Source organism: Hibiscus syriacus, unplaced genomic scaffold (assembly GCF_006381635.1).
Source record: "Hibiscus syriacus cultivar Baekdansim isolate YM2019G1 unplaced genomic scaffold, ASM638163v2 tig00111644_pilon, whole genome shotgun sequence".
NCBI lineage: Eukaryota > Viridiplantae > Streptophyta > Magnoliopsida > Malvales > Malvaceae > Hibiscus > Hibiscus syriacus.
This window is the reverse complement of record NW_024063144.1, coordinates 1,492,166-1,519,669: the sequence shown is the minus strand read 5'-3', so window position 1 is coordinate 1,519,669 and position 27,504 is coordinate 1,492,166. Positions and strand designations below refer to the sequence as shown.

The 27,504-nt window shown below is 34.2% G+C and overlaps 2 protein-coding genes across 2 annotated transcripts; both read left to right on the top strand.

Annotated features, from left to right (window-relative positions):
* The first annotated feature begins 569 nt into the window (after window positions 1-569).
* Window positions 570-12,012, top strand: LOC120166745 (BTB/POZ domain and ankyrin repeat-containing protein NPR1-like). Its single transcript, XM_039175958.1, has 4 exons — window positions 570-1,082; window positions 9,714-10,458; window positions 10,539-10,685; window positions 11,747-12,012. Exons 1-4 carry the CDS (start codon window positions 570-572, stop codon window positions 12,010-12,012), a joined length of 1,671 nt encoding a protein of 556 aa, XP_039031889.1.
* An 8,076-nt stretch (window positions 12,013-20,088) lies between these two features.
* LOC120166713 (TLC domain-containing protein 4-like) lies at window positions 20,089-23,920 on the top strand. Its single transcript, XM_039175939.1, has 8 exons — window positions 20,089-20,217; window positions 20,488-20,576; window positions 20,661-20,799; window positions 22,627-22,701; window positions 22,813-22,934; window positions 23,034-23,109; window positions 23,255-23,314; window positions 23,792-23,920. Exons 1-8 carry the CDS (start codon window positions 20,104-20,106, stop codon window positions 23,918-23,920), a joined length of 804 nt encoding a protein of 267 aa, XP_039031870.1. The 5' UTR covers window positions 20,089-20,103.
* Window positions 23,921-27,504: the final 3,584 nt, after the last annotated feature.

Below are 27,504 nucleotides of genomic sequence, written 5' to 3'. Positions count from 1 at the left end.
ATTAGCATGTTGATTGAGATATGATATAATCATATTTTAATGATGTCTACTAGTACTGTTGTTGCTTTCAAGCATTGACTCAACGATATATTGTTTTAAGTACTGACTTGATGACATAATATAAATGGAAAATTGATCCACAAAATACAACTCAAACAATTTCAGAATCATATTTTATTATATCATAATCAATAAAGTAACGTCAAACTCAGACAACTATCAAATTTTTTAACAAAAAAGGATAATTCTAAAACATATGAATAATCGAGGACCATTTATATATTTTATCCTAAAAATTTAAATTTTGAAATTGTTCATAGACTATGACATATTTAGACCTAAATTCTTACAGAATCCACCTGAAAGACTCATGTTTTTGCGTCAAACGTCTTGTAAGATTTATTCTTTTTAAGCCCCTGTCAGTTTTTTTCCCATTCTTTTCCAAAATTTTGTTGAGTGATTATCAAGCAAAGCCACGCCCTGTTTTCTTTCCAGCTTTCCCCCACGTTAAATAGTCTCAGATTAATCTACCTTGTTTATTTCTCATGAATTTGGAGATAGACAAAAACATGGAATATGGGAACGAGATTTCATCTTCTTATGTATCAAATGGTTCTGGGTCAGTAAACTACGTAATGGAAACTGGTCCAGACCCTGAAGATTTGAGCCTAAGCAAGCTCAGTGCCAGCCTTGAAACCCTACTTGTTAACCAGGAGTACGAAGTCTACAACGATGCTGAGATTGTTGCGGAGGGCAATGTCGTGGTGGGTGTCAATAGGTGCATATTAGCCGCTCGTAGTCCCTATTTCCATAAACTTTTCCGGCAACACCACGAAGACGGTCGGAAACCGAGGTTCGAGATGTCGGAGATGGTGCCGTATGGTCGGGTGGGAGGTGAAGTATTGAAAGTGATGTTGCACTATTTGTATACGGGGAGGATTAAGGCATCGCCGCGGGAAGTTTCGACATGCGTGGACGGGGCCTGCTGTCATGGTGCTTGTGGCCCTGTTGTTGATTATGCTTTGGAATTCATATTTGCTTCTGCAACTTTCCAAATCAAAGAGCTGGTTTTGCTTGTTCAGGTAAACCCCAATCATGTTTTTGCTTTAAATATTCTGCCAACTACATGTTTCTCCACCCATATGAACATGCCTCTTTATGAGATTTTGATGGTATACGGGTAAACATAAAATTGAATTGTAAGAGTAAGTAAAACTAAACTAATTTGTTTGTAAAATGTATTTTATTATGCTTAACAACTTATCTAATAAATACATCAAATTTTAAGCAGAAAATATTATGCATAATATTAAAATTAGCTCCTAAAGTTGATAAAATGGTCATTTTAATTTGTATTTTTAGAGTATTTTGACCCTAATGTTTCTCTAACACCCTAATATGGTCTGACCCGAAGATCGAACGATTAGAGCGTCACATGAACCACCGAAGTAGCTAATCCAAAATTTTCTTTCAAAATCGTTTGTAAGACATCAATTTAAACCATCCAAATTAACATAAAAAAATCATAAATCAGTGTTTACAAAATATGAGGAGCTCTCAATACATACAAAATACAATCGCTGAGTTTAAAATCAAACTAGAGTTTTGAATCGAATAATACAAGGACTACATAATACATGCCCTCTAGAAGACTCAAGACATACTTTGAAGAACAACTGATCTGGACTGTATCTGTGCGATAGGCTCCTCGTCGATCCTTTACTGACCTGCGCATGGAAACAAATTTCGAACGCTGAGCTCACAAGCTCAGTGTCACGCTAATAACTATGCAATACTACATGCATTCATTACATGAACATGTCAATGCTTAAAGTCATGGGTATGCAAAAGTATAACAACAAACATGAGATAGGTTTGGCGGTGTGGTCGGAGGAATTTTCTGCATCTCGGGACAACACACTAGCTTACCTTGAATATACGAGAGTCTCAGGTATGAACCAAAATTTTACATGCATCAAAGATTACATCCCTAGCCCAAATGTAGACTCTTGAGCATTGGGCGCGATCCAAAATTTTACGTGCATCGTATACGTGCCCGACCAACTTACTCTGTCAAGACTTGAGGCATTTATGCCTAGCTAGCAACTAAAGCGTCTAACGCATTAGCAACCTATATCCAGATATCACATCATGAAAATAATCATCATACTACTAAGGAGACTCGAGTGTCCTGATTGTTTCCCAAGCGTCATACAAGTCCGGTCTTATGTTATCCTTAATTGTTCGATTTCTAGTTGTATTTATAGTTGCTTTGGTTGTCCTCACTTGTAATCTTATAATCAAGGTTCTAATGGCCCCAAAACCCTTTTTTTCAAGTACTCAAATAAATATGATTAATTGCCCAATTCATGACGATGGTATCCATACTGTGCCAACACTATCATTACTAATCCTAGGGTATCAATACCCACCCTAGGGTATCGGTGCGGAAAATAGCTTCGATGTTTTGGAAAAACCTTCGTTATTGATATTCTTATTGGAGTATCAATACTCCTATGGGAGGGTATCGATACTACCTCAAGTATCGATACTAAAAATGGTTTCAATGTTTTGAAAATGTCTCAATATTGATACCCCTACTGGGAGTATCGATACTCTACCCTTGGTATTGATATTCTCTTGAGTACCGATAAAAAAAATACATTCTGAAATCCACTAAGTGCGCCCAATATCGATACCACCCTGCGAGTATCGATACCAGACCAACAATATTGATACTCTATGAATGAATATCGGTACTATAGATAGAGACATGGAAGCGGATGGATGAATGTTGTTCTCGTTGAAGAATCAAACCTAGAAAGCTCTAGACTCGATCAAAGAATAAGAGGGAAAGATTGAGATACTATAAGTGACGGTAAGGAGATGGTATGCAAGAATTAGGGTTGTGGAAATTGAGACAAATAGAAGATTAAGACAAAACAAGATAAGCAAAACAAAAGGATAAAGATAATTAAAGATAAGATATGATAACTTAGCCAAATTAGGATTTATGGCCAAATTGTGGAGATGTGTGGATGATATTGATAATTGTTGGGATTTTCGGAAGCTCGAATCGATAACCGGAACGGTTTGCAAAGAGGGGTCGGAACGGTTTTGTGTTTAGGGAGTAAGGAGATTGAAATATAGAGAATTGCACAGCGATTTATAGTGGTTCGACTTTCTCAATCAAAGTCTACGTCCACTACCTTAGCTCCTCACCAAGGATTTTTCAACAAATTCACTAATTTGTTCTTTCTTTTGAGGATAAAGAGTAACCTTACAAACTCCCTAGTTTTTCCGGGCTAAACTAGAACCTTTCCCTAGCTTTTACACGGGATTAGCTAGAACCTTTCCCTTTACAAAAGGAATGTAAACAAGAAAACCTCTCTAAGGTAGGTGTTTACAAGATTGAGCTCACAAGAACAAAATATATACAAGAGAAAGATGAAATAAGAATGAAAAACTCTTCTCTTGTGTTTGATTGCTTGGATAGTTGTTCTCTTACTTCTTCAAGTGTCCTTAGCTTGTATTTATAGCTTGGAATGTGTTTGAAGTCATATCTAGCCGTTGAGGATGTTTTGGAGCCGTTTGGGAATGATTTTTTCTGCAAAAATAGGCTGCCCAGAATGGGGGAATAGGTATCCCTTCATAGGGAATCGATACCCCTTCATAATATTCAAATATTATGACCGTTGGGCTGATGAACAGTGAGGGAATCGGTACCCCCTTGGGGGGAATCGGTTCCCCTTTTACATACTGGAATTTTTTAGCCTCGGGGTACTGTTCAAACATTTTTGTAAATTACTATTCATAAAAAACATTTTTGTGCTCAATTTTAAATTAAAAGAACTTTGAATTATTTTTGTAAATTTTGAATAAATTCAATTAAGTCCAAATACATTTTGTAAATTCAATTCAAGTCCAAAAACCATTTTGCCTTAAATTGTTATATCGAAACATAGTTCAACAATAATGAAGATGGATATGATGGAAATAGATGGATAATTGTCCTATCGAATCCTCTTAGTTGCAATGAAAAGGAAAACTCGATTAGTGGCTTTAACACTAAAAGATAATGCATCATTCTATATTAAATTATATTACAAATGATCAATAAAAATATTGAAAATTCGTAATATTTATAAAATTTCGTATATAACCTATATAGGAATTTCTGCATGTGATGTCTTTACTAAAATGAACGTATATTGAGTTCGCGATATCGGATTGATGCGATTCAAAAACTGTTGGAAAACTAATAGACAACTATTCGCAAATCCAAAAAATATTTGACCAAATAACATCATGATCCCATTCAAAAAGCATTCCTAAGTATGCTACTCTGTTGGTTTTCTTTTTCAAGGCTTATGATGCACATATCATTCCCCCTCTCCTCCAAATTCGTCCATGAATCTTTGGAGTGGTTGATTTCATATTTCATCACTGAGATGGTGCAATGACTAAGGCTTTCCTGGATGTAGCCTATTTGTAACAAATCTAACTTCTTGGTTTCTTCGAGATTATTTATTCGATGAGGTATAATGAAACCTTCAATTGGATTGATGTGTTATTTCCCTTTTTCTAGTGGCAATCCTTTAGGTGGATCACTTAACACTTCTCGAAAATCTTATAAGAGATAAATAAACACACTGGACAAACTTGTGAGATTAGTAGAAATCAAAAAATTGATTCTTTGAAACTGATAAGGATGTACGACTTGTTTTGAAAAAATGGGTCTCAATTCTTTTGTGCTCGCATAAATGTTTTGTGACATTTTTCGCTTACAACTAGTTTCACTCACCCCCCTTGGGTTATTCATTTAGCTTTTATGGGTTGTGACCTCTTTTTCTTTTACCTTTTTTTTAAATTTCCAACCTCCTCACAAATCCTCTTTTGATCTAATAGGATATCTTTCGGTAACATCGACCTAAGACTGTAAGGTTTGTTGTGTATGTTCACAAAATACTTGTTCGCCTTACCATAGTAGGTAACATCATTGACATATAGCCATGTTCTTCCTAGAAGAATGTGAGATGCTTGCATTGGATACATCACACCACACATCAACACAACACTTGCCCATCTTCAAATTAACAAGCCATTTCTTGGTGACTTTTTGTTTAGCACTTTCGTTGAGCCATTGTAAATTGCATGACTTTGGATGTTGACAAGGTAAATTAAGTGTGTCCGCTGCATAATAGCTTATCACATTAACACAGCTTCCATTATCGATGATCAAAGAGTATGTTTTATCTTTTATCTGACATATTGTGTGAAAGATGTTTGTTTTTTGTACGTCCGAGTCATCCACTACTTGTATACTTAGGTTTTTCTTAATTACCAAACAATTTTCGACAAATCCATCACTATCCGAATCCACTTGTGTGTTTTTCTCAATAAGGTCGGGACAATCCGTATCTGATTCAGTACCATCCTCTAGGATTACGAAATTTTTCATAATGGACAATCGTGACTGACATGATCATATCATTTACAATTAAAGCGTAAGATATCTCTCATTCGAGACTTTTTTATGTTTTCGGTCATGTCTTTGTTAGCCACATTAGGCCTTTCATCTCTCTTTATTGCGACAGAATGTGGGGGTAGAAGATGAAGTGAGAGTAGAAGAAGTACTATGAAAAGTAAATGAAGTATATTGAATATTGTCTCTAAAGCTATACTTTCTCTGGAGTTGTGTTTCAATAGTCATGGCTTTTTTTAGTGTATCTTTAAGATTCTCATAGTTGTGTAGATCAAGGAGGTTGATTATGTCTGGGTTTAAGTCAACTATAAATCTCAAAATTGTGTCATCCTCTTCTTCAATGATGTTGGCATGATTCAACAATTATTGCATCTCTTTATAGTAGTCTTCAACTGAACTTCTTCCTTGTCGTAGTCGGTGAAGTCGTTGTTTTAATTCACATATGTAATGTGTCGGAAGAAAGCGATGTCTTACGAATCCTTTAATAGATTCCCATGATGTGATTGCTTGTATACGACTTTCTTGTATAGCCTTTCTTATTTGCATCCACCAAGTAAGAGCATAATCCTAGAATTTCAAAGTTATTAGTGATACTTGTTCTTCCGCGGGACAATTGTTGTAGGAAAACAAAAGGTCAACTTTGCTCTCCCAATGTATGTAGCCGCCTGGATCATACTCGCCTTTGAACTATGGAATTGTGAATTTTGGTTTTACAAAGAGTTCTGTCATGTTGAGTCTTGGTTGTGCACATCTATGTTGCATTGAATTATGTTGCTCATCTTTTATGACTTCCCTGGGTGGGTTATCAACATTCAGATTTGCTTGTTGTTGTCTTTCAATTGTGAGATTGACCATTTGTATTTTCATTGTCGTTGTTTGCTATTGAAGAACAGTAAGTATTGTCATTTTTAGGCCAATAGCAGCCATGAGGCTTCGTATTGCCTCGGTAACTTCTTCATTTTTTACCATCGTGAAAAGTCACAACACTAAAAAACAATAATGTGAAGTAAAAAAGAAAAATCAAAGAAACAAGAAACCTCACAATTCACTCCAAGGAAGTAACACATTGAGAGACAAGTAAATTGATTTTTTACTTTTTAAAACTCTCTTTACCAAAAAGTTTTTAAATGTTCGTATCAGAGTTTGATCACTAACAAAAGAGTAAAAGAAACTTAGAAGTTCTAAGAAGCCAAGGAAAGGTATGACTCCAAGTGAATGAAAATACAAGGAAGAATAAATATGCAAACTCTTTTAATCATACTAACACAAGCAGAAGAATGTGTTAGATGATTAGAGGAACAAGGAAAAGGTAAAACAAAGGAACATAAAGCAATAAGAATCAAAGAAAAGTTGGAAACCCCAAACCTAAAAAAACCTAAAACGTTGGATCAACTTGAGTAACGTTTTTTAGGGAATTTACGATCTGAAAGTTTTTTGATTTTTTTTGTGAATGTTCTTAAATGAGTCTAGTTGAAATATGGAATTTTGTAGCACAAAATTATTCCTAGAAAATTCTGGAAAATTCGTCAATGAGAAGAACTCAAATATACCGAACAAACTTGAAAGATCGAATTGGAGATCCAAATGAAGTCCAATTGAGCTGAATTTTGGACTGTAGAATCCTCTCTATATGAAGTATATTCTTGTAAAAAAATAAGCTTCAAATTCATTCGTTTATAATTTTTGGATTTTTTTTATTTTTTGGTTTTTTTTTCTTTTGATAAAAATAGAAAACTAACAAGTAGTAATTGAAATTAAATTGAAAAAATTTGAAAATGATGAATTTTCTCACTCCTTGTAGTTACTTCGGCAGTTTATGCTTGAAGAACAAGTTAAGTTACTTTGATTCTTCCCAAGAATCGTCCCAAATCTGATGTCAATTGATAGAGATATGGCAGCAGATGAATGAATGTTGCTCTCATTAAGGAATCAAACCTAGAAAGCTCTAGACTCGATCATAGAACTAGAGGGAAAGATTGAGATGATATAGGCGGCGGTAAGGAGCTGATATTGATAACTAAACAAAACAAGATAAGGGAAACAAAAGGATAAAGATAACTAAAGATAATTAAAGATAAGATAGGATAACTTAGCCAAATTAGGGTTTATGGCCAAATCGTTGAGATAGTGGTGTGGATGATATTGATAATGAATATGGATATGATGGAAATAGATGAATAAATGTTCTATTGAACCATCTTAGTTGCAATGAAAATGTAATCTCGATAAATAGGTCTAACCCTAAATGATAATGCATCATCCTATAATAAATTATATTACAAATAATCAATAAAAATATTAAAAATTTATATTATTTCTAAAATCTTGTATTTAACCCGTATAGGAATTTTTGCATGCGTTATCTTCACTAAAATGAATGTATCTTGAGTTCACAATATCGTATTAATGCGATTCAAGAATCGTTGGAAAGCTAAGAGTCACCCAGTCATAACTCTAGAAGAATGTTGACCAAATAACATCATAATCCTATTAAAAAACAGTCCCAAGTCTGCTACTATGTTGGTCTTCTTTTCTAAGGCTTGATCGTGTGGGTCAATTTGAAATGCTAGTCCATCTTCCTTTGATGTAAGCCTTGTGATGCATGTATAAACTACCTTCCCAAAACTCCCTTATTTCACGCTTGTGGAAGAATAATATCGGTATTGTTCTTCCAGTACCGATACTCGTATCCATAAGTGTCCTATTTTGGGCATGAAAATGTGATCTAACCTTACCCATTCATCCTACCAAGGTCAATAAACATTATTTAAGTCTTATTTAAGGTATTAAGGGTTAAAAGGAGTCACATTTCGTGCCAAAAAAAGCACACGTGAAATCTACCATGTGGTATGGACAAGTTAGAAGCATGTAACCTTGGTGCTAAACTGTTGGAAAACATCCTCAAATCACCTAATGACTAACTTCTCCTTGCCCCTTGCCTTATAGCTTTCTCCTTTCTCTCACACTAATCATGACAAAGGAAAATGTGTTGTTAACTCATGTTGGAACTTAAGACAATGCTAGAAACAATTTCTACAACTTAAATCTCTCAAAAACGAGCTGGAAACCTAAGGTTCCATAATCCTCCACTAAACCCATGTTTGGCTACCTCAACTAAAACTTGCAAAGAAGGGCTTAAATTGAATCTTGGAGGGAGTAGGTTAAGGTTCTTACCTTGGAAACTTCACTTTAGAGAGTGCTTGAAATTCTTAAAGTTTCAAACTTTGTTTTGCTCTTGAGGGAAGAAGGAAGATGAAGAGGTGAAGAGAATGAGATAAAGGGTGGTATGAAAAAGAGAAGAAGAGTTTAAGACGTGATAAAATCCCACTTAATGGGACTTCAACCTTGTTTTGAAAAATGGGTTATTTACTCATTTATTCCTTCCTTTTTTTGGTCTATGATTAAAGACATCCTTTTTATCTCTTATTGAGCTCCTACTAAGCCTAAAACAAAATTCACTTGGGTCAAGTCTCTCATAAGCTATGAAATTTTATTCCAAGGCCCAATGGAAAGCCCAACTCCTAACTTGTGATTTGGGGCGTTACATTTTCATTTTAAGGTAAAAAAGACTCTAATGTTTGACCAAATAATTACTTTGGGTTTTATTTTTTTTTGGAGTATTTTGGAGCATTATCCATTTATTAACTAATGATTTTCATTCACAAAAATGTTTTTTTTTTGCTCCAAAACAAAATATTAGGGGCCAAAATGCTCCAAAAAAGCATAGGGACCAATGTGACTATTTGATCAAATATTATGGACATTTTTTGACATTATGCAAAAAAAAATATAACTTTTATTAAACTCAACTACTCACACAAAACAATTATGTATTCTTTTAAAAGGGCCATGGTTCTGTTTCACTCATGTATCTCGTTAAAAAATAATTAGAGAATAGTTATGTGGAAATTGAAAAAAAAAAATGTAAAAAATGTAATGTCCGTATCGCCATTAATTTTTTAACAATGGATGATCAAAGTAAAACTAAAATATAGTATTAGGAACGGTTTTAAAAAATAACAATTGAATGATTAAATAAGTAGTTTATTTTTTTTAATTATATATTGACTTATCAATTTTGGGGCTCAGGTCAGTGCCCCTCCTGCCAGGCTCTGCTACTGGGCAGCATATGATCATTTTGATATACTGCTCTCTTCCTTGTATTTGAGTATATCTAAAACTGAATTTATGGACAATTTTATGACTTAACTTGCTTGTATTAATGAAGCGCCATCTTTTGAACATTGTTGGGGAGGCACTTATAGAAGATGTGATCCCAATTCTCCTAGCTGCGTTTCACTATAACTTGAATCAGCTTTTATCCAACTGCATCGAAAGGGTGGCGAAATCCGACCTCGACAACGTATGTCTAGAGAAAGAATTGCCTCCGGAAGTCTACGGCAAGATTCGGTCACTCCGTCTCGAATCTGAGCCCACCGCAATGGAGTCCGACTTGGACCTTGAAAAAAAAATCCGGAGAATCCACAAGGCACTGGATTCTGATGATGTTGAGCTGTTGAAATTACTTCTCAATGAATCCAATGTTTATGTCACATTAGATGAAGCATATGCACTCCACTATGCCTCTGCTTACTGTGATCCCAAAATCGTTAATGAGGTTCTTAGTCTCAGGTTGGCTAATGTCAACCTCGGGAACGGTCGAGGATTCACGCCTCTCCATGTCGCCGCGAGACGCAAGGAATGGTCGGTGCTGGTGGCATTGTTGAATAAGGGAGCCCGTGTGGCTGAAACTACGCCGGACGGCCGAACTGCCATCGATATCTGCAGGAGACTAACTCGGGCCAAGGATTATCACGAGAACAAAAAGCAAGGGGAACCGTCGAACAAAGATCGTTTATGCATTGATGTCCTCGAGACGAAGATGCGGAGTTCTGAATCAGAGAATGTTGGGGTTCCATCACAAGAGATCACTTATGATTTACACATGAAATTGGACTACTATGAGAATCGAGGTAATTTATTCTGAAAATTGTGTAGAGCTAAGTATATCCTTGCGAGTGGTGATAGTAACAAGTTTTGTTGTTGTGGTCAGTCTCATTTGCAAGGTTGTTATATCCGGCGGAAGCCAAGGTAGCCATGGAAATTGCAGACGCAGATACATGCAAAGTTGATTTGAACGAATCACTTACAGCACACACCACAAGGCTTCATTTGAGGTTGCTTACCCTCTTTAAAACAGGTATCATCCCTCGTCACCTATTTCGTAATTGTGGACAGATATGGACAGATGAGAGCAATAATCTTTTTGAAAATTTTGATTTCTTTTATTTGTTTTAGATTGTCTATGTATTTTTAATGACTTAATATAAAAATTAGCGTTTAAACTATACTGTTTTAAAATGATTAATTTTTTTTGTCAATTTAGTGTCTAACGTTACAAATGTTATACTTTAGGTATCTACGACGAAACGACCATTAAAAAATAAGTCTGTCAATCAATATTTGGTATGTGGCTTGTTTTTTTATTTCCTTTAATATTTTTAAAGAATAAAATTCATAAATTTTCTAAAAAAACACTTCAATTTTTCCTATTTTTCATAAAATAGCTCAAGACCTTTAATTCACCCATTGACCTCTACCACCACCACCACCGACGACCACCCACTCATCTATCTGTCATTCACTCGTCGACACGTTGATTGTGATGGATGTGTTGGGTTTAGAGAGGTTTAGATTTAGGGATTATAATTTATGAGTTTTGAGGATTTAAAACTACAATTGATAATGATGGGTGGTTAGACAACGCCTGTGAGTAGACATACGATGGGGGAGGTAGCAGCGGCGGACAATCTATGGGTGAGGTGGATGCTTGAGATTAATGATTTTGAATTTTTTTTGAGATTTTAGAAATATTATTAGATTTTTTTGAAAATAATAATAATTTTGAATTTTTTCAAAAAATAAAATTTTTAAAAATCTATAAAGACACCATGTGTCACATTCTAAGTGGTTGATAAAATTTTTATAATGCCTATAATAGTCGAGAAATTTAAAATGATAACATTGAATACGCTAGATATATTTTAAACTAACCAGAAAATGGTTTAGGCACCTAAATAAGAAAATTGTATGATTTGAGATTTTTTTATATTAAATATTTTTTTATTAACAATATGTTTTCGCCCTTAAATTTTATAAATTTATTCTCTTTTAAATTTTTATAAATTATCTCTTAACATAAAATTCTACATCCGCCCCTTGGTTTCGAACTCATTGGGTTGAACTGTGTGTAAATGGCAGCGGAAACAGGGAGGAGATACTTCCCACAGTGTGCGCAAGAGCTGGACAAGTTCTTGGTGGATGATACAACATGTTTGTTTGAACAAGGCAGCTTGGAAGAACAAAGACTGAAAAGGAGGCGATTCAATGAACTTAAACAAGAGCTGTTAGAGGCATTTTACAAAGACAAAGCCCATCGAAATCGGACTTCTTCTTCTTCATCATCGTCTTCTTCCACTACTGCAACACTGGGTTCTTCTGCTCCTTACAAACCTAGACGAAAGTGACACCCTTCCTTTCCACTAGTTTTTAACGGCACTGTGTAGTCCACATGTTTTAATTTATTAAAGTGATGTATCTTAACGATATCAAAAAGTACATATTTTTAGGATAATATACATTCTCTCAACTATAAGACGTTTTATTGAGTGTTAGAATTATTACAAATTCTAAAATAGTTTTCTAATTATAAAATATTGTTTTGTTGAGTTCATCGACTATTAAAAGTTATAAAATAGTCATTCGACTATTCATATGCTCAAACTATTGTCAATTTTTCAAATGAAAATGACAAGTTTCGAACACATACATAATCGGATGATCATTTTCATTTTATAACTTTTAATAGTCGGTGACTCAACAAAATGATATTTTATAGTCAACATGTTATTTCGTAACTTTTAATGAATAAAAGATTCAACAAAGTAACATCATATAGTTAGGGAATCTTTTATATATCTTACCCAAAATTTTATTAGCGGGGAATAATATTGTACTACTGTTTAAGAATGGAAAATTTTCTTATTTAAAATTATTAATGTTTATGAATACATTTATTTAGATAAATAAACATTTAAAAAAAAGAAGGTTAAAGTATTAAAATTTAACAACTCAAACAAGAAGACTAATATTATTAGAAATAAATAATAAATATATAAGATATAAATGTCATTAGATTTGTAAAATATATATTTTTTTCCCAGCCTAACAACAAATTTAGGTAATTTAACAAAAACGGATATAAGGAGGGAGTAAAACATCCCGATCCAAGATCGCATGAAGACCTGTAGGAGCACTGTCGAAATCTGAAAATCTAGAAAATCCGCAGCCATGTTAACCTCACGTGGGATAAGCTTGAAGTCAATTAACGAGCTTGTTCCGATGGATATTGAACGTAGACTTTGCTCGCATGACAATTGCACAATTTGGAAGGAGGTTCGGGATGAGATCATGTAGATTCTAGGTGATGGTTCAACGGCGAGAGTTTGGATTGATTCGATAGGGCCTTTGTGCGACCGAAGATTAAGAAATGGCTTTGGGACGAACATGGTAGTTAACAAAGACTCTCATTGCGCTTGCTGCTGTGCATCTAGCTATGGCAGATGGAGGAGCAGATACCCGAGCGTGAAGACGAGAGGGTAGAAAACAATTCACTGCTAGAAATGCTTAAATTCAGAGGTTTAAAACAGAAGAGACACTACGACGATGGCAAAGTATAAAGGTTGACCCCCGAGTTTATTTTGCAAAGCAAGTATTCTCTCAAACGGGAAAAGCAACGGATCAATCATGTGGAGCGGCAATGGAGTTGATGTCCCATATATTTAGAGACTCTGCTCCTGCTCGACAGGTGTTAATTAAGCCTGGCCAAATGGGATTAAGGCCAGAAACTAATCTCTCAAAACTAGGCCTATTGATTAAATTTGTATTAAATACTCAAATTTAATACTATTTGATTAAAAATAAATTCTAAGTGCTCTAACTCGGGTCATTAATTAATAACAATCTATTTGTCACGAAAACCACTTTATTTGTGTTGATTATCTGCTCTAAATAAATAAGAAAAATTATATAATCAATGTGAAATATATGACATTATTATTTTTAGATTTTATTAATTACATTAACTGTTTTCTTTTCATTTAATTTACATTAACATTAGCTTTGACAAAAAGCTTAAATCACATTATTTTTCTTATGAAAAGTTCCTTCTTTTTTTTTTTTTACTTTTGAGGCGTTAATTGGCTCTTTCCGATATTTTCATTTTCCCCGGTTCCGGTAACCCTATTCTCCTTTTCATTATCTTCTCTTTTCGGATAATTTGTATGCTGTTTTTTTTCTTTTATTTTGTAATCATTTTGGAATTGTTAGTTATATATTGATTTTTTTTTCCAGATTGTGTTTAGTTGTTAGTTTGATGTAGCATTTGGTTCTCGATTGTTCTGAATTCATATTTAAGTTGACTGCATTTTCCTTTTCTCTTTCTTGCAAATAAATCAGTGATATTTTATTTGTTAATTTCATTGTTTCTTTTAATAGCTTAAAGGAATGCATTAGGAGTAATTAACATTTTCTTGTTCATCTGCAATGTATCATATTGTTGAACATTTTTCCCAGAAATGAAATAGAAATCAGAGGTGTTTCTTTCCCCCCCCTCTCAAAGGGTAAGAAACCCTGATTTTTTATGTTGCCTTGTATGTTATTTAGCTTAAACTTGTTTGCTTTAAGATAGCTGTTTATTGGCAATTCAGTTATCAGCTTAATACAAAACCAAAGCGCTTTTGATGTAGGATGACCATTCTTTATGGAAGTGAATTGATTGTATGTTGTTATCTTAATTTGATGTGTTGCCATGTTTTTTTTTCTTTTGGTACAAAAGGAATCACGACCTAGGATAGAAGTGTTGCGGAAGACGTCTATCAGATAGAGCAAAATCACAACTGATAATTTGAGAAAATAAAAATGAAGATAAAAGAGACACAAAATTTGCGTGAAAAACCCTTAAATAATATAGGGTAAAAACTACGGGCAACGGTAGAAAAATTTCACTATGAGAAAATAAGAATTACAACTTCTCTCGATCTACCAAGGAGAAAACAATGATAATTCTCTCTTGATAAAAAGAAGAAAACAACTCTCAAGAAACTCTCTAAATTCTCTCTAGTATTGGAAGAAAGCTAGAATGCTTTAGGATGATTTTGAAGCTAAATGAGTTAAGGTATTTATAGTTATAGTTTAAGGACTAATTTGTAAATACCCTAAATTACAATGACTAAGTTTGTATTTTGCCCTTTCTAAATGTCAACAAATGTTGCCACCGAAAGTTTGGCCAACTTTCGGTGGTGCCACCTATTTTCAACAATCTCCCACTTGAAGATTTGATTTGAACAATCATATCTTTACACCATTCTTTGTACCTTGTACCATCATGTTGCTTACGTCTCTGACAGGTCACAAGAAGATCGACACCAGGTAAATTTATCAGCATTGATTGCCTTCGTCATAAAATATGCTATGTTGTCTTTGGTATGGATCTTCTGTATATCTACCGTCCCTTCTTCCACCTTTTCACGAATGAAATGGTACTGAACTCGTATGTGTTTTGTCCTTGAATGAAATGTTGGATTCCTTGCTAGATGCAAGGTGCTTTGACTATCACAAAACAGAGATACATACTCTTGATTGTGCTCAAGCTCCTCCAATAGCATCTTCAATCAAATTGCTTCTTTACTGGCTTGTGTAGCTGCTACATATTCTGCTTCTGTTGTGGACGTAGCCACAACTGATTGCAATTTTGAACCCAGCTTACAGCTCCACCAGCAATTTTGAACACTATCATTTAGTAGATTTTCTTTTATCCAAATCTCCTGCATAGTCAGAATCAACATACCCATTGATAAGTAAATTTGATCCTCCGTAACATAATGCAACATTTGAGGTCCCTTTGATGTATCTCAAAACCCTCTTTACTGTATTCCAATGCTCTTTGCCTGGATTCGCCATGTACCGACTAACCATTCCCACTGCTTGTGCAATGTCTGGTCTTGTGCATATCATAGAGAACATTAAACTTCCCACTGCTTATGCATACGGTACTCGAGACATCTTCATCCTCTTTTCTTCACTGCTAGGACTCATACTGGAGGATAATTTGAAGTTAATAGGAAGAGGGATAGAAATTGGCTTACAATCTTGCATGTTGAATCGTGACAAGATCTTATTCAAGTAATTATTTTGTGAAATCCAAATCTTCATATTACTTCTGTCTCGGTGAATTTGCATCCTTAGAATCTTGTTTGTTGATCCCAAGTCCTTCATTTCAAATTCCCTAGCCAGTTGTGCCTTTAATTCTTCAATATGATCTTTGTTGGGTCTTGCAACCAACATGTCATCCACATACAACATCAATATAACAAAATCATTATCACCAGACCTCTTGAAATAAGCACAAGGGTCTGCATTAAGTCTGTTGTATCCAAGGCACATAATGAAGGAATCAAATCTCTTATACCAACACCTCGGCACCTGCTTTAGAACGTACAGAGATTTGTTCAACCTGCAAACCAAGTTCTTCTTTTCTTCTTCTTCAAAACCTTCAGGCTGGAGCATATAAATCTCTTCTTCAAGATTTCCATGAAGAAAAGTTGTTTTAACATCTAGCTTCTATAGATGTAAGTTCAATGTAGCACACATTGCCAAGACTACTCGAACTGTTGTTAGTCAAACCACAGGAGAAAAAATTTCATTGAAATCAATACCTTCTTTCTGAGCATATCCTTTGACCACCAGTCTTGCACGATACCTCTCCACTTGATCATCACCATTTCGCTTGATTTTGAAGACCCATTTATTACTAATTGAATTCCTTCCTTGTGGTAGTGGCATAAGGTCCCATGTATTATTTTTATGAAGGGCTTCAATTTCTTCTTGCATCGCCATCATCCATAGTGAAGCATCTGAGTTGTTTATTGCCTCATGGTATGTTGATGGCTCACCGTCCTCTGTTAAAAGGCAGTATGCAATATTTCCTTCTATAACATAATCTAAGTGCCAATTGGGACATCTTCTCACACGATCTGATTGACGAGTTGTTGGAGCTTCAGAACTCTCTGGTTCTTATTCATCATGTGCTGGTTCTGCTTCAGAAGAATCTCCTTGTTCAAACTCCTTTTCCACATGTATCTGTGTAGTCTCTGATTTTCAGCGCTATCATCATCTTCTTTTCTTTGTAGTTTATCATCTACAAAGATAACATCCCTGCTGATGATCACTTTGAGGGCAGATGAATCTCACAAGCGATACCCCTTTACACCATAAGCATACCTCAAGAATTTGTATTTCCTGGATTTTGGATCCAGCTTTGAAATTTCTTGGGAGTTGTACATCACGCACACAATACTTCCAAATACATGGAGGTTTGAATAATCAGCTGGTTTACCAGTCCACATCTCCATTGATGTCTTCAGCTCTATTGCAGTTGATGGAGCTTGATTCACCAAATAACAGGAGGTATTGACTGCTTCTGCCCAGAATGATTTTTTTCTAGGCCTACATCCTTCAACATTGCTCTTGTTCTTTCTAACAAGGTTATGTTCATCCGCTCTGCCACTCCATTTTGTTGAGGAGTATTCGCCACTGTGAATTGTCTTTTGATGCCTTCTTTCCTGCAAAAGTCATCAAATTCTTCACTTGTGTATTCTCCTCCATTATCTGTTCTGAAACACTTGATCTTATTTTCATAATCAAGTTCCACCCACGCTTTGAAGATTTTGAAAGTGGAAACACATCTGACTTCTTCTTAATATGGTACACCCAACATCTCCTGGAGTAGTCATCAATAAATGAGACAAAATATTTTGCTCCACCTAGGGATATAACTGGTGTTTTCCATACGTCAGAATGAACCAATTCTAGAACACTTTTGCCTCTAGAATTTGACGTGTTGAATTTCAACCGGTGCTGCTTACTTGTTATGCAATGCTCACATAAAGGAAGTGTTACATTTGTTAAGCCTGGAAGTAGCTTTTGCCCCACAAGGACTTTCATTCTTTGTTCTGACATGTGTCCAAGTTTCTGATGTCATAGCATTGTAGAATCTGAACTACATGAGGCAACAAAGGCTTCTGTTTCTAGCAAAGTCTCTCCCTTCAGCATGTACAAGTTTGCAGTTATCTTTTCTCCTTTCAGCACCACAAGCGCTCCACGGAACACCTTCATGATTCCTTTCCGTATTTCAATCTTGCTTGCATTATTATCCAACAATCCATAGGATAATAAATTTTTCTTCAGGCCTTTCATGTGCCGCACTTCTCGAACAACTTTAATTGTTCCATCATACATCTTCAATTTGATGGTTCTCATGCCAATGATCTCTAAGGTATGATCATTGTAACTATACACAGATCCTCCTGAGACATATTCATAATGATGGAACCATTCTCTTCTTGAGGTCATGTGATATGTTGCTCCTGAATCAATGATTCATATATCTGCAAATATTTTTCTACCTTCCACGGTGGTTGACGCTTCACATCATAGAGCATCTCCATCATCTGAAGTGTTTGCGGTATTGCCTTCTGGATTGGAGTTTTTATTTAGACTCCAACAATCCTTCTTCAAGTGACCCTTCTTTCCAAAATTGTAGCACTTTAAATTCTTCTTTCTCCTCGACTTCGATCTACTACTTTGGCCACGTTCTGTTGATCTCCCTCTCATCGATGTCAACGCTTCTGCTTGTTGTAGATTTACTTGTCTATCTTCCTTATTCTTGCGCCGATTTTCTTCTTGTAGAACATCAGCTGTAACGTCATCGAAGACTAGACTGGTGATATTATTGTTTGTCAAGTTGATGATGAGTTGATCATACGAATCCGATAGACTTTGAAGTAGAAGTTCAGCACGTTCTTGTTCTCCTATTTTACAGCTTAAGGATGTAAGGTAAGAAAATAAAGTGTTCAATATATTTAAGTGCTCCGTCACTGAAGTAGATTCTGGCATACGGAGAGTGTACAATTTTCTCTTAAGGAAAATTTTATTGTGCAGCGATGTGGCCTCGTACAGTTTGGTGAGATGATCCCATATCTCGTTAGATGTTTTCTTCTCCTCGATGCTTGACAATACTTCATCTGCTAATGCTAGATGAAAGTTTGTCATAGCATTCCCGTCCATTTCGATCCATTTGTTGTCATCTGTGAAATCTACCGGCCTTTCACTGATAGTTGCTAGACACCCGTCTTTCCTCAGGATGTCCTTCATCTTCAATTTCCACAATAAGAAATTTCTCCCATTGAATTTTTCAATATCAAATTTCGTTGCCATAGCTTCTATTACGGATAACTCCCACTATTTCACTATCATGAATAGTTTTCTGGAACCTTCAAAGAATGGGTAATACCTTCTTACTTTCTTATGTTGAAGGATCCACCTTTTGGTGGCAACCATAAAGACAATAAGCATATATTACACGCTCAAATTTGGCTCGGATACCAATTGTTGCGGAAGATGGCTATCGGATAGAGCAAAATCACAACTGAAATTTGAGAAAATAAAAATGAAGATAAAAGAGACACAAAATTTACGTAAAAAACCCCTAAATAATATAGGGTAAAAACCACGGGCAACGGTAGAAGAATTTCACTATGAGAAAATAAGAATTACAACTTCTCTCGATCTACCAAGGAGAAAACAATGATAATTCTCACTTGATAAAAATGAGAAAACAACTCTCAAGAAACTCTCTAAATTCTCTCTAGTATTGGAAGAAAGTTATAATGCTTTTGGATGATTTTTAAGCTAAATGAGCTAGGGTATTTATAGTTGAAGTTTAAGGACTAATTTGTAAATACCCTAAATTACAATGACTAAATTTGTATTTTGCCCTTTCTAAATGTCAACAAATGCTGTCACCGAAAATAATTTCCACCGAAAGTTTGGCCAACTTTCGGTAGTGCCACCTATTTTCAACAAGAAGTAGGGAAAAGAGTTGAGGGTTCTGGGTTTGGAACCCCAAATCTGTCAAATACCACCTCTTTAGGCTAGCTTTAGGAATTTGGAGGACTCAATTGTTGCTAATGCTAAGTTTTTGGCATATGTTCGAGATCGAAATGCATTATATATGTTTTTACTGCAATGGAGCCCTAGTCTTATATGGTGATCCGGTTTTATGAGTAGCACAACTTTAAGGATAGGCAATCATGAGTTAGACCCAGAATTGCCACTCCTCGTTTAACTACATTTTTGTCTCATAGCTATTGACACTTACCCCTATCTCTCCGCCTTTTAGATGATTTGTACAAAAAAACTAGAAGTACTTAATAATATGATTTTCTAATTGCTTCTCATGTATGACGAGGAAAGTGATTCGTTCTGTTTTCCTTGGATAGGAGAGAAACCAAAGTGGTGCATTATATTTCAAAATTGCAGCAAATATAGTCAGGGCATAGAACTTTTCATTTTTCTTTTATCTAATTTTTCTCATGTCTATTCATCATGAAGAACGAGAAGAATATAACATCGAGGAATCAATGGAAAATTCATCTTCTTAGACTGATTGGTGGAGGAAATAGGAATGTGATACGATACTGGTTTCTGAATAAGCGATTATGGAGATACAATCATATCAGAATCAAGCTGAGCTGCTGCTAAAGGAATATTTACTGGCAAATTCTTTGATCCCATACACATCAGTTATTTGCGGTATTTGTGCTTGCAAGATGGTATGTTTCCTGCTCAATTTTCAGATTCATTATTCAATTCTGAAAATATCTCAGTTCGTCTATAATCACAATTTGCTGCCTCATGTAGCATTCTTTTATTAAAAAAATTATTAATGATGATTCTCTTACATCGAGCTTTTGTTTCTTCTTGGTTTTTACTGTTGTTTCTACCATCTCTATGCTTAAGCCTTTTTGTTTTCTTCTTAAATGTCTCTTCTACTAGCTTTCCCTTCTTTTTCCTAACTATGTCTGATCATTGCCCTTTTTCAGGTCTATGATCTTACGCAATTGTTTAGCAGTGTTTACTTTAAGAGCTATCTTATGCTATCAAAAGCCCAACGCAATGAGTGGAACAACCGGTGACTGATATTTCTACTTAGCTTGAATATATGATTATTATTTTTGGTATCAATACAGAATTAATTTCTGGAAGTTTTGTGCAGATCCATATCAACTGTACATGCCATTTTCATAACAATCATGTCCTTATACTTCGTGTTTTGGTCAAATCTCTTTTCTGATCGCCGTTATGTTGGCTTGATTATGTTTCGCAGTTCTGCACTGTCTACATTTTCATTGGGGGTGAGTGTGCCTTTTTCTTTGTCTTCAATGAAAACTTAGGAATCTAGATGATATTTAATAATTTATATCTAGTCTTTTGTGCTTGGTTTAGAATACTGGATATTACTAGGGAGTCAATCTGCCTTGCCTTTTATAACATCTTCATGATAATTATTTTAATCATTCACTTTTGTACATAAATCCCTCCATCAAAAGGCTTTTTCAGCATGTGAAAAGTATTTCTTTTGAAGAAGCAATTAAGTAGTTTTCTTCATTGAATAAAATATTTTATATGATTTTATTTCATGAATACTAATGATTTGAGCGGTATTGCCTTTGATAGGACACGTAACTGTAGATTGCTGTTGATTTATTCTGGTGAAATAGACCTCCCATTTACTGCGGATAGCAATGAAGGGATTATCATATGTTTGTGCATGCCCTATTACAATTCTTTTGTTGTAATGTGGTTAAGGCTCTCTGCCATTTGATTTCCTAAACCCCATAAAATCTAAATATGTCCTTTTCCCAGAATGTGGCCTTGAAACTTGGATGTTGAACTGATACGCGCTTCTCAAACTCGAGGTCAAACTTTGGCATTGAAACTTTGTAGTAATCCAAATTCAATCTTTGTAGGCATTTCTTAGGCTTGCGCCATTCGCATCTGGTGCAAGGAAAATATTACTTAGGTTACAAGCTAGTTTGCAACTAACCTATTTTTCCATGGGTGCCAATCTGCAATTGAAAACTCCATCTCCCCAATGTAAAATCACAGCCTGTATCTGTCTCTTATCTTTATAGCCAGTTGACATATGGTTTGCTCTCTCTGAATAAGTAAATCACATCTTCATAACCTTATATTCATAATCACCATCAACAATGGACATCTGGTGCTGCTAGTTCAATGCAGACCTAGGCAAGCGTATCTTCTAATTAAGCCTTTGGCCTGGTATCTTGATTCTCTTGGCTAGCACTAAAATGAATGGTAAACTTAGATGATACATCTTATTCTTTTGACATTATGATGTAGGAGCATTATTTATTTTATTAATTCATTTTTATTAAGTATTAGAGATATATAAATGGCTAGGATTATAATTTTCTTTAGCTTTTAAATCTAGGGCTAGATTAAAACCTTCTTCTAACCCTATAAATAAGCTGTAACAATATTTGTAGCCATAGCTTATTGTTATTATTTATCTTTAATGTAACAAAGGAAAACTAGAGGTGTTCTATGACCTTAAGCTTTCTCGGTTTCCATCTTCCAACTCGCTTTTCAGTCTTATTTCTTTTGATTGCTGTGATTTTTCTTCTTAAACCACACCACATTTGCTGGTACTTGATGCCTAGGTATTGCCATCCATGTTTCTCTAATAGGATGCAACACCTAGAACGGCTTTGTTTTAGGATTTGGTTGGAGTAAGCAATAAATACTAAATCTAGCACATGTACGTTCTCTAATTATCCCTTAATGGGTATTGTACTCAATTGAGCCCTTATTTGAGATATTGAAATAAGGATAAGGGCTTATATGAGAAATTTGTAGTATACAGGTTTCTTATTTTGTTGTAGCTTTTTTATAGTTCAGAATGAAAAACTATCTAATGAATTACTAGATAAATTTGCAATATGTTGGGATTCTTTCCTACCATAGAAATATATGCAGTCTGTCTGTAAAGGCAGTTTTCAATATGGTTGGAAACTAATTGTGGAAATGTTACATGTACAAAAGGGAGAAATCTTGCTGAAACTTTTCAATTTGTGTTATTTCTTTGGGTTTAGGTTTATGTTTTTATCACCTGTAGCTGGCTTCTAACTAAATTAATCTTAGATGCCACCTTTTCACAGGTATCTGTTGGTTACTTTCTTGCGGACATTGGGATGATCATTTGGTTTTACCCTTCTTTAGGTAGAATGGAGTATGTAAGTATTTTAATTTTTTATTATAATCTTTCCCTAAGTTTATCTATTCCTTGTTGGTTACAACTGATGTATTCTGCTGATGTGAATCAACCTAAAATCATTTTATTTCAGGTCATTCATCATTTTCTCTCCATAGCTGCTGTAGCGTATTCTGTGCTGACAGGGGAGGGTCAGCTTTATACCTTCATGGTACTCATTTCTGAGACTACGACTCCTGGGATCAATTTGAGATGGTAAAAATTTATCTCCATACTAGTTCATCCCTCTTATCTGTCAGTCATAAAATGCATATTACTTTTACTCTACAATAACAATATTCTGGGTTCATATAGGTATCTTGACACGGCTGGAATGAAGAGATCCAGAGCTTACTTAATCAACGGAGTTGTAATATTCGTAACGTGGCTGGTAAGTGAAATCATTTTATTGCTTTCAGACTCACTTGTATGATGATAATGTCATTTGACAAATTTTCTCTTAGAAAAATTAGGTATTAAGAGTAATATCTTCCATTTATATTTTCACAGTTAATGTGTTACTTTCTCTTTGGCAGGTTGCTAGAGTACTCCTGTTTATGCACCTATTCTATCACGTTTACTTGCACTATGATCAGGTAAAAAGGTTCTTGCAAAACTTTACCTTGTCAGCTTTTAGATGTTTAGCCTTTATGATCGGCACTAATTTTTTTTTATCTAAATATCTTAAAACTGTCTTGGATTCTGACTATTGAACTATTCAATGTTACTCGGACTCAGATGTGAGTGTCGGATATGAGTATGTCTTCGACGCGGGTATGTTTAATTTTTTCTTCTAGATTTTCCATGTATTTGGATGGTCTTGAAGGGTTGTATCCCTATACACACTACAACTATAACACATTATATCTGCAATTTGAGGTCATAGATTTGTTTTGTTATGATCCCATGTCCTAAATACAGAGAAACCCCAATTTCACTTCAGAACATTACGAAATCTTGATACAATACCCTAACTTTGTAAGCTTTGATTTCAAAATGCCAACATGGATTGTCATTTAAATGTCAATTTGCCATCCTACAATTGCTTTTTGTTTTTTTTTTCCTCAAAGCAGGTTAAGCAGCTGCACAGCTATGGTCTACTGTTAATATTGGTTGTGCCTTTTGTCCTATCTATCATGAACTTAATGTGGTTTGGAAAGATTATCAGGGGATTAAGGAAAACATTAGCAAAGAGGCAATGAAGGGTACATTGCGACCGTCATGGAAGAAGTCACATTGCCGAAAGAACTCCCATCTATAAAGCTCGATGGCCTGTACTAGGTACTCTCTTCAACCACTTTGTTAGTCTGTAAAATGGTATTAAAGGGTTTAGGTGAAAACCGTAGAGTTTTGTATGGTTGAGTGAATCTGTGTATGATTAGGATTCGAAATCTGGATAGAAATGGAGAAAATGTTTTGTTTTGCCCATCATTAAGTTGCTATATTATTGGTGGTGTGTTTTTAGAGAATGATTCATTTCATTTTGTATTAAGGAAAGGTGCCAACTTTAAAGACTGATATGGTAAGATGAGACACTAAATTCTTTAAATAAAGTCAGAGGTTCAAACTCTGTCGTTTGCTAATGAAGTAAATTAGATCGGCAGGATTGCCCCTATAATGAGCCTCTGCATCAATCCGAATTTATCTATCAATAGATTAGATATTAGTAATTAATTAAAAATATATATACAAGATTAATTAAAAATATATATACAAGATTAATATATCCTTAACGTTATATTTATAAATATTAGTATCATGTATTGTATATATCATTCCAATTTTATTTCTTTCGAATGATTTTTTCCTTTCAATCAATCTAAAATAATTGAAAAGCAAATATACTATTTTCTATTTTTTTCATTTCATGGTTAAATTATCCCTTTCCCGTATAAATAAATATTTCTCAAAAATGTATGAAGCTTAAATATAAAATAAGTGATTAAATTATGTTGTTTTTCACAAATTGATGTCTAAATCATTTTTTGAATCATCCAGGTGTCTAACGTTACCATTTAAGTGTCTCAACCGTAACGACTGTTAAAAAACCCCGTTAAATGACATTTGTCGCAATTTTAGAATTTTTATTTTTCTTAAAAAATAAAAATATTATTTAAAAAAATCCAACCCGCGCCCCCTTCTTCTTCCCTTACCTGCTCCAAATTTTTCCATAACCAAACGGCCAAAGGTCAATCGACCGACTAAATGGCAGACCAAATAACTAAAATGTCATTTGTTATAGTCGAATAAAATGGTTGATTACCATGATCGACCAAAGGATTTAAGGGATTGAGCATTTGAAATTTTAGGGATTAAGGATTGAAGTGTAAGGATTTGTGAATTTTGGGCTTTGAGATAATAATAAAGGTTATTACCAGTCAGTGAGTGATTGGCGACGTATGGGTGGTCATTCTTCGGTAGATAGGTGGCTGGAGATGACTGACGGTTGGAGTAAAAGGGACTAGAATAAGCGATTTAGGGAGTTGGTGGTTTTTTTAGAAAAAATGAAAATAAAATATTTTATTTTTTAAAAAAAAATTCAAAATTATCATATTATGACATGTTCCACTTAACAGGTTTTTTAACGGTCATTGAAACCGAGATACCTAGAGTGGTAATGTTTGTAACGTTAGACATATGTAGGGGTGTAAATGAACCGAGCTTGAACGAACAAGGTTATGTTCGTGTTCGTTTGTTTATTTTTGAAGGTGTTCGTATTCAATTTGTGTTCATTTAAATTTTTAATATCGTGTTTATGTTCGTTTGTTTATTTTTTAAGATATTCATGTTCGTGAACATGTTCGTTTATGTGTTCACAAACTTGTTCATGAACACATTTGTTTAGCGTTCGTTTAATGTTTACGAACGTATTTGTTTATATATTTACGAACGTGTTCATGAACATGTTCGTTTACCGTTCATTTAGTGTTCGTTTAGCATTGTTTTAGTGTTTATTTATTGTTCGTTTATGTATTCGATTTTTAATTTCATTTGCAAACTAAAGAAAAATTATAAAATTACACCACTGGTGCTTAAACTCCTTAAAATTCATAGTTTTAAATGCAACTTTTATCATGTGTTATATTTAATACTTATCTTCACCAATATTTAAAATGTAAAAAAATAAAAGAAAAAGGAAATCGGGTAAACATGTTTGTTCATGAACATAAATGAACGAGTTAATAATCTACCTCATAAACGAGCTTGTTAGTGAACATAAACAAACCGAACACACCTCTGTTTGTGTTCGTTCGTTTATTAAATGAACATAAATTTTTTTTGTTCATATTCGTTTATTTAACTTAACAAATGAACATAAAAGAACGTTATACGAACGATTCACGAATAGTTCACCAAACACTCTGTTCATTTACACCCCTAGGCATATGGATGATTCAAAAAATAGTTTAGGCACAAATTATTGAAAAGCGATATAATTGGGACACTTATTTTATATTTAAGTCATTGTATAATAATTTAGGATAAACTATAGGATTGATCAATATCGATTAAGTTTTATATACATTTCCTTATTGAATTAAAAAATATATAATATTTCGTTACTTTAATTTTATTTAATTAAGATGTGATCAATGATGTTAACTGTCTTCAGATTTTTAACGGATCGTAAACGTGTGAATATATAAAATTATAGAGGGAAAACTATACGAATGATCACTGATATTTGAGTAAACATTCGTTTTTTCCATTGAAATTTCAAAAGTGACAGATTGATCGAGACTATTTTATAGTATACATCTAAGAGCGATTCGAACTGATACGAAACTCCAGCGACACAAAAGGAAGCAGACGAAGATGAAGAAAGGTAAAAGCTCTTCTTCAAAATCAAAAACCTGGAGATTCAATTATACCGAGCTGCAGAAGAAGAAGATGGTTGCTGCATACAAGGCTTATGCAGATAATAGAATCTCTAGGTTCTGCATGTCGATAAGAATTGATTAACGTTGCGCTTTAAGTGATGAATCTTATAGTGTTCTTGAAACGGAATTGTTCGACGTTTACCTTCGGTGGAACTTGCCGATAATGCAGGGAGATGCGAAACTTATTATCCTCTACCCTAGCACCTTGTATTTCTCTAATATGTCAAAAAAATATGTAAATTACATGCGTTAGTGTCTTCCTCTGCAGCTCGGGATCATTTGAATCTCCAAGGTTTTGAAGAAGAGCTTTTACTTTTCTTCACCCTCAATTGCTTCCTTTTTCATGGTAGATTTTTGTATCGGTTAGGATCATTATCGGATATATATTGTAAAATTATCTCAACCAATTTATTACTTTTGAAATTTTACTGGGAGAACGAAAACTTACTCAAATATTAATGATCATTTATGTAGTTCACTCTTTTCAATTTTATATATTCATTGTGCTACGTCAATAATCCGTTAAAAGTCTGACTATTAACCCTTAGTAACCTATCTTAATTAAATAAAAATAAAAATGATCAAATATTATATTTTTGAATTTATTGAAATTTAAACAAAAATGATTAATCACGTAGTTTATCCACAATTTCAAATTGGAGCGTCATGAGGGAGAAAAATAGGTAACATATTTCAATTTTGTGCATTTTTAAAAATATATATGAATAATACTTATCAAATATTTATTTAATAAATATTAAAAATTAATCTTAAAATAATTATAGAAAATGATAGACACTTAAAGAATGTACAGTATGAAAAATTATTTTGCAATAAGCTTTTTTTTTCATGCGAGGAGAAAGCAAACAGAATAAATATTCAAGGCATTTTCCTTGAGAAGTAGA

Bases quoted from the DNA above. Each gene is read 5' to 3' on its own strand.
- LOC120166745 (XM_039175958.1), top strand. From the start codon at position 570: ATGGAATATGGGAACGAGATTTCATCTTCTTATGTATCAAATGGTTCT. The intron at 10,459-10,538 runs GTAATTTATTCT...TGTTGTGGTCAG, and splicing joins GGACTACTATGAGAATCGAG to TCTCATTTGCAAGGTTGTTA. The intron at 10,686-11,746 runs GTATCATCCCTC...TGTAAATGGCAG, and splicing joins GCTTACCCTCTTTAAAACAG to CGGAAACAGGGAGGAGATAC.
- LOC120166713 (XM_039175939.1), top strand. From the start codon at position 20,104: ATGGAGATACAATCATATCAGAATCAAGCTGAGCTGCTGCTAAAGGAA. The intron at 20,218-20,487 runs GTATGTTTCCTG...GCCCTTTTTCAG, and splicing joins GTATTTGTGCTTGCAAGATG to GTCTATGATCTTACGCAATT. The intron at 23,315-23,791 runs GTAAAAAGGTTC...TCCTCAAAGCAG, and splicing joins TTTACTTGCACTATGATCAG to GTTAAGCAGCTGCACAGCTA.